The 7,648-nt window shown below is 35.3% G+C and overlaps 2 protein-coding genes across 5 annotated transcripts; both read left to right on the forward strand.

Annotated features, from left to right (window-relative positions):
* The first annotated feature begins 247 nt into the window (after window positions 1-247).
* On the forward strand, window positions 248-2,366 carry LOC141280991 (uncharacterized). 2 transcript variants are annotated; one of them, XM_073812511.1, is made up of 4 exons: window positions 248-377; window positions 1,261-1,315; window positions 1,398-1,730; window positions 1,822-2,366. In XM_073812511.1, exons 2-4 carry the CDS (start codon window positions 1,270-1,272, stop codon window positions 1,923-1,925), a joined length of 483 nt encoding a protein of 160 aa, XP_073668612.1. In that variant the 5' UTR covers window positions 248-377; window positions 1,261-1,269; the 3' UTR covers window positions 1,926-2,366. The 2 variants fall into 2 exon arrangements, with proteins under 2 accessions (XP_073668612.1, XP_073668611.1); XM_073812510.1 differs by having other exon boundaries at window positions 268-447.
* Window positions 1,837-7,625, forward strand: LOC135776287 (uncharacterized). Of its 3 annotated transcripts, none has more exons than XM_065286892.2 (2): window positions 1,837-1,935; window positions 5,391-7,625. In XM_065286892.2, the coding sequence occupies exon 2, from the start codon at window positions 5,485-5,487 to the stop codon at window positions 6,112-6,114; it is 630 nt and encodes a 209-aa protein (XP_065142964.1). In that variant the 5' UTR covers window positions 1,837-1,935; window positions 5,391-5,484; the 3' UTR covers window positions 6,115-7,625. The 3 variants fall into 3 exon arrangements, with proteins under 3 accessions (XP_065142964.1, XP_065142962.1, XP_065142963.1); XM_065286890.1 differs by lacking the exon at window positions 1,837-1,935 and adding an exon at window positions 2,108-2,239; XM_065286891.2 differs by lacking the exon at window positions 1,837-1,935 and adding an exon at window positions 2,924-3,103.
* Window positions 7,626-7,648: the final 23 nt, after the last annotated feature.

Raw genomic sequence — 7,648 nt, forward strand, 5'->3', positions numbered from 1 at the left:
CACCAAATATTTGTGCTAAAATATTTTAAAAGTCTTGTGAAATTAACAGATAGCAGTATACATAAATTGCCTACTTTTAATATTGTATAAATCACTTAAAAATTTTGCATTTTGGTGAACTTTCTGATGCCTATATTTATGAACTTTTTGCATTTTTATTTACGGATAAAAATGACAGACCTTGCTAAAATAATATTTTCTAGTTCAGTCAAAAGGGGGAGACAAACTTCCACTACTTCCATTCCATCTTTATCCCATCTGAAATCCACAGCTCTCTGGTCACTTCCACTATCAGTGTAGGGGTACAGCTTTATAAACAGGAAGGATCTCTTGCCATCTGAACAGCATCACAGACCGGGATTATAGCCTCTAAAAAGGTAACCATCTGTAAACTATGATGTCATGCTTGCTCTGGACAACAACAGAATTATATCCCTGCATTTCCTGGTAGGATTTGCACCATGATCTGAAATTGAGGATTTAACTAAAATATCACATTTTTATCTTCAAAATAATGTACATGCTTTTACAAAATTGCATGCCAGATCATTTGAGTCTCAACTGAAAATAACTTGCACCGATAGATGCCAGTGCCATTGATTTGTTTCAAGATACACACCAGTAACGTGCATGTTTATAAAATATGCTTGTATGTTTTAAATTAACTAAGGCCTAGTCCTGGCTTTAAGCCTCGTTTGTGAAACCAGGCCAGAGAGTGTTTCCTATCGGTGTGACCAAATATACAGGTTACACACCTGGATATAGAGATATGTTTTCACATTCATATTTGTAATATCTATATTTATTAGTCTGAAACATTGGACGGATGCAGCATGAATGGGAGGGGCTGCTGCAGATAAACTGCAGTGCAGTGGTACTGTAGCCCGTAGCCTATGTTGGGTCTGTGTTTTGCAATGTAAAGTGCTGTGTAAGACAGATACAGTAGGTGGAGCTATAGCATTACTGTTGCTTATGCTGAGTGTCCTTGATGGCCCACAGACAGCTAATAAAAACAAATCATTTTTAATATGGGTTTGACAGTGAGCTCTCTCTTTATGAGCAGTTTTGACTTCTGATTTCATCATTTTAGGGATTAAGTAGCCATTGTAGTTGGATTTAATCTAGACAGTGTTTGAAGCTCATTGTGGGAATGACAGAACAATGTTGATAGTTAAAAAAATGTTTTAAAAAAAAACATTGGGAATGGGAGGGGGGTTTATTCACTGTTATTTCACTTTACATCTCTTTGATTTTCCACAGCATTCGGAAATGAACAAACCAAACTCTATGTTCGGGTGGATTGTATTTCTGGGAGGTAGGAGAGTGATAAAGATGTTTTGATTATGTTTAATATTATTATTAAGATATTTATTCTAATAACATCACTGCATCTCCAGTTTCGATCAGCACAGTTTTGTGTCAAGATGGAGAGAATATAATTACAGTATGCCAAGAGGAAGATAATGACCTCAGAGTCAACTGCCTTTTGGAGCCCAAAGCCAACTACCACACAGACATTGAGTTTTCAATGTCTAAAGGCAACAGGGAGACAATCATATACACTAACATCTCTGGTATCATGCCTGACCGCAAATTCCGGCACAACGCGTATGTGACAAAGATCGAACCGTATGGATTCAGACTGACAATGATGGGCTTCACGATGACTGAGAATACAATCTTCATCTGCAAAGTCACCAAGACCCAGAAGACTTTATTTGTTGAATTAGGTACAGCAACTGAAATATGTTTTTAATAATACTATTCGAAATTAAAATAAATCTTGCATTTACCTTAACTTGAACTTGCCTTGCCTTACAGATACCATCGAGCCCTGCTCTGCCATCAGTGTGTTTCTACTGGGTTATCCTTGGATCAGTCTTATAGTACCTTTGTGTATTGTACAGTTATGGGAAGCCTTCTAAGAAAACTGCAGTGTGTACAAAAGCATTATATTTGCAAAGACTATCAAAGGGGGTGCAATGTATTTCTATGTTTCTTTGAGGTTTTTTCACTTTTTTAGAAATGCTCTTATATCTATGCTAACAATTTGATCAGATCTATAGGTCACAGCTAAGTTTAATATAGTTTGAAAATATGTAATAGAAAAGAAGTGACTCGCCTTCATCGTTTAAAGGGTAGTGCACGTGCATGAAATGAAAGTGAAAGCAAACGTTGGCGTTTGTGGCGGTGTACAGCTTATAAACGACGTATTCAGCAAAGATCAAAAACAAACAAGGTTAGTGTTTGCATTTTTAGTTGAATTGTGTTTAATACTGCAGCTGCCGCTTCATACAGTAGCCAGGAAAATGTTGGATTGTGTTGACTTTCATGTTTTCACCAGATTAAAGACAGCGAAGCTTTCGAATCACTGAATGAAAACATTAGAAAACTATTAGCTATAACCAAAGATTACATCAAAGAGGCTACATGGCTTTATGTATTTCAGCATTTATCTTTACTGTACTTAGAATTACATTCTATATCTTACCTCAAAGTAGAAGGACAACAAAAAGAAATTACAAAAAATAAATATAAAAACATACAGTAAAGGAGATACCACGGATAATAAAAATGACAATAAAGAAATAGAAAAAAGGCAATGTATCATATCATACGTTTTTCCTATTTAAGACGAGTAGTTATACGAGCAAGTTTGGTGGTACAAAATAAAACGTAGCGCTTTTCTAAGCGGATTTAATAGAGGAACTATATTGTATGGCGGAACAGCACTTTTGGGAGTACTTCAACTCGCCTGAAAAATCCGCTCCCCTTCTCCGTCTTATAATGGGAGAGGGAGGGTGTTACTGCGCCGAGTCGAAGTACTTCCAAAAGTGCTGTTCCTCCATACAATATAGTTCCTCTTTTAAATCCGATTAGAAAAGCGCTACGTTTTATTTTGTACCACCAAACTTGGTCTTATAACTACTCGTCTTAAATAGGAAAAACGTTGATGTGTTTGGTCACTTCTAACTTTATCTCTGAGTGGTACCATTGAATGAATGGGGCTAAGCTAAATGCTATCGAAGTGTCGCAGCGCGCCCCAGCGCTTACGGGCACGCACTAAGATGATAGAGGGATGTATCAACTCTTCTTAGTTAAGGTAATAACATATTTTAATATTGAAAATGATTAGACTATTCCTTTAAGCTTTGTATAGTTAGAACCCCAGTCATGTTTTTGAATGGTCATGCATAATTTTCTCAGTTGCCGCTGAGACAGGAAAAATACAGATTTCAGTGTTGCACTTCCTTCTTTCAATGATGTAAAAATCATCATTTTGCATCATGAAAGAAGGAAGTCCAATATCTTTGTTGAGGGAGTGAGACTACAAACACCCCTTTTCTCGGTCAAATAGGCACCAAATTCTAAATGTATGTTAAATTTCACCCACAATATAATGGACTTTCAATAAAGATTAAAAATTAATTTAAAAACCTTTACAAAATCCAGCACGTCAAGCGATTATATTTAACTTTATAGAATTTTACTTAACTGACAGAGCTTCCCACATGGAAAGAACCTATATGTGGATATATGTGCATATATGAAACCTATATGCAGCTTATATGCACATATATGCTGCATATATACAGCATATATGCGCATATATGAAACATATATGCAGCTAATATGCACATATATGCAGCACATATACAGCATATATGCACATATATAATAATATATATGCACATATATGAAACCTATATGCAGCTACTATGCACATATATACTGCACATATACAGCATATATGCCCATATATGATAATATATATGCTGCATATATGCAAAATTGAGGTGCATATATGTGCATATACAGGCCATAAATTATGTGAATTATTAAATAAAGTTATGATGTCTGCACATTTAAAACATTTACAAGATCTGTCTAGGACATGTATAACAAAATGGTTTAATTTAACAGCTACTGTTCAGTGTTATTTAACAGCGACAGTAGCGCAGATGGTAAAGTGAGTTGTCTAATGATCGGAAGGTTGGGTGTTCAAATCCCAGCAGTGACATGTGGGATTGCTTTTTTTGTGACCGGAAAGTTGGAGGTTTGAATCCTGGCTCCTGCAGGTGCAGACTGTCATTGGTTGGACCTTTATTTATGTTTAATTTATTAGAAGCTACAGATTTTAATAATTTTACCAATATATAGGTTAACATATATGTGCATATATGTACATATATGTACATATAATATAGGAAAACGGCCAATTTTATATATGTCACATATATGTAAAACTTATATTAAAACCTATATTGAAACATATATGTTTATATATGTTTTTTCCATGTGGGTTGTTCTTCCTCACACAGTCTGTTCTGAAATAGACATTTAGTTTATTTAATTAATTAATTTAATGTAATTAACAGTTTTAGCATCGATATGGACCAAAAGAACATGACAGTGTTATATTTGACAGAGTATTAACACTTAATGACATTTAAATGACAAATTCAATTTGTATCACTGGTAAAAAGTGGTCAGTTATGTTGTCTTGGTAATGTCAAGTTGTCATGACAAAGACATTTCAAACAATGTCCTCTTTGCATTAAAAATGACATAATTGAACAAATGACACTGCATAAAATCTCCTTCATGTTCATGCCACGTGTCATGTCACGATTATGAAGGTTTCATGTCAGCCTTATGAACACCCCTTCAAGTAAAGTGTTACCAACAATTAACAGTGATTATCTACAAATAAATGTTTTGCCTTACTGAAAACCAGCATAAGTTGGTTGGCTGGTTCAAGGTGGGAGTAGCTGGGGTAAGCTGGTCCTCTAGCCTGGAAAAGCTGGTCAAGCTGGTGGTGGGTCAGCTGCTCTTCCAGCCTGAACAGCTAGGTCCAGCTTGAAAAATGACCAAAACACATTTAAACCAGCCTGCTACACCAGCCCAAACTAGGCCACAATACAACAATGCTACACCCTATGAAAAAAGTACACCTTTGCACCTCTAGAGTTTATTTTAGTACATCACAGGTACATATTTGGTACCAATGTAAGCTTATTAGTACCTCAAAGATATTAGTATCTCAATGGTACATAATGGTACCAAATGTATACCTAATGGTACATACTATATAAGGAACCTTTTTAATTGGTACTGGCCCAGTGACAGCTGGGGTACATTTTTGACATTTTTTTTATAACAGTATACATATTCATAGTCATACCTGCAATGTGACAAACGCTTTTCATCAGATGTGGTGTTGGCTTATAGTGAACTCTTGAGGCTTGTACTGTAGTCAATCAATTAATAAGTGATCAGACTAAAAACCTGGCCAACTTCCTTCAGACAAAAGTCTGTTTCTAAAAATTTTACATTTATTTTGCTACTTCAATTTGACTGTTCATTGTTATGTTCATTTTGTGTTGTAGGAACTGCAGGTTCAATAAGGATTAAGACAAATTCAACACATACTTCACAGTTCTTCATTTCATTACCCACTTATAGTATTGCATAAGCATCAAAATGCCAATACAATTTAGCGGATGGAAGTCCTACAGCGAGAAATCAAAGCACCTTAAAGCAGGCCAAGAACCCAAAAAAAGCCACGGCTACATTATGTACCACGGGACACACAAAAGCAATGCTACAGCTATCATATCATCAGGATTCAGAGCCTCTAGTGGAGGAACTCTAGGCCCTGGAGTCTACTGTAGCAGGGACATTGGCAAAGCCATGGGTTACCCGGGATCCTGTGCTCCTGGTGAAAGAGTTGTGTTCAAGCTGCGTGTGAGAGTAGGTAAAGTGAAGAGGATTGACTCCCAGAATTTGCACTTAAAACTCAGTTGGCATCAGAATGGATACGATACAGCCTGGTTGCCAGCCGCCGTTGCTGGAATGGAAGAAGACTGTGTTTGGGACCCAAAGCGAATCACTGTGATCGGAATAGCACATTGCACAGATACCAGCACTAAGAGTTCCCTGGAGAGTCTCATAAAGCAACATGGACAGGTGCAGAATGGGAATGGGAAAAGTTTGGATCAGTGTAAGGGATGTGGAATGCAGACAAAAGATAAACACACAATGGTGAAATGCTGGTCCTGTAAGGCATCCATATGCCCTTTCATGGATAAGCATGTCTGCCAAAAGAACTGAGGGTGTGATTTTGTTTGTTTATTAGTTTTAATTTCCAAACCATCACTACAAAAATGAACATCAATTAATGTTTTGGCAAACTGTATTTACTGTACGTGTTTCTGTGTGATATCATCATTACATGAATCTCTGGAATACTTGTGTCACGGCAGGTCTGATACCTCCAATAACATCTGCTAAAACTGATAACACGCTACTCATCTGTCATCTTTACCAGTCCTCATGTTTATGTCTCCTTTCTAATGTCGGCAAAATATTTCAAATCAATATTTCATGTCCAATTATTTACTTGTGGCAATTAGTCATTTGATAAGCAGGATAATGTACATTCAGTTGGTTATCATTGAAAAATATCCCTGACAGTGGCTATTGATACTGAAACTGTAAAATTAGCATAACAATATGTCTATTGAGCTAATTGTATCAGGTAAAGAAAACCATCAGTAAATACAAACCTTTGTGCTTTTAATGTGATTTTATTTCTAGTAATTCAGAAAGAAATGTAGTTAATTGCATAATGATTATATAATAAATTGTTTATATTTTAAAAGTACAATTTTATTTAAATAAAACAATTTATCGTTTAATCGTTGAAGACATTACATATTATATTTATATTATGTTATATATATTCCCATGCCTTTCTCATATATTTGCTTATTTTTGTGTCTCTGGCCTTTCACCTCGCGTTTCTTTTTTCTTGGAATCTTGATTAGTTTTTGTTTATTTAAGTCCTCATATACTTTTTGTTGTTTGTCAGGTCTTGTATTGTAGGTTGCTACAGGTGACATTAATTTGGTATTAATAAATATCCTGGATCCAGCTGCATTCCTGTATGATTACCCCATTTTACAAAATTATTAAAATTGTCTGTTTATTGACAAAAAAAATATATAAAATTTTTTAAATGTCTGCAATTACACTTCAGCACTAATTTTGGTTTCCACTTGGAGCTGCACTGTAATATTTTAATGATACATCATTTGTGTTTTATGGCGCCGTTGGAAGCTAGTTATTTTCGTTTTTAAATTAGGATATTCTACAACAACACCTCGCAGATTACCCTCAGAAGGCCTTTGTTTATCATTGTGGAGCCGTTTGGATTTATTTTGTGAAGGATGGATGCACATTTTTTGGACTTGAAGGTCGTGGACCCCGTAACTTTACATTTGATTAACTGAAAGATCTAAAGCATTTTCTAAAATAACTGAAAATTGTTTGTCTGAAAAATTATGGAAATATGCATGTCAGACAGCTTGGGGGTGAGTAAATCGTGGGTTTAATATCATTTTTTGCCAAACTATCCCTTTAAATACCATACATTACAATATCCTGCTTATTTCATGGCTTTTTACCTCACAATTAAGGAAAGGAATTTTATTTGCTTATTTTTAACAAATGCAGACCTTCAAAGATTAGATAAGATGTTTAAATGTCACAAACACACTATTTGTTATTAAAAGACATATTTATAATTTTTGTGTGAAATTAAACTGTACCTGTAAAAATGATTTGCAGCATCCGGGTTACTATG

This window comes from Paramisgurnus dabryanus, chromosome 18 (assembly GCF_030506205.2).
Source record: "Paramisgurnus dabryanus chromosome 18, PD_genome_1.1, whole genome shotgun sequence".
In the NCBI taxonomy this organism is placed as follows: Eukaryota; Metazoa; Chordata; class Actinopteri; order Cypriniformes; family Cobitidae; genus Paramisgurnus; species Paramisgurnus dabryanus.

Excerpts from the sequence above, each read along its gene's own strand:
- LOC141280991 (XM_073812510.1), top strand. The coding sequence starts at position 403 with ATGCTTGCTCTGGACAACAACAGAATTATATCCCTGCATTTCCTG. Across the intron at positions 448-1,260 it reads TTATATCCCTGCATTTCCTG|CATTCGGAAATGAACAAACC; the intron begins GTAGGATTTGCA and ends GATTTTCCACAG. Across the intron at positions 1,316-1,397 it reads GTGGATTGTATTTCTGGGAG|TTTCGATCAGCACAGTTTTG; the intron begins GTAGGAGAGTGA and ends CTGCATCTCCAG.
- LOC135776287 (XM_065286892.2), top strand. The coding sequence starts at position 5,485 with ATGCCAATACAATTTAGCGGATGGAAGTCCTACAGCGAGAAATCAAAG.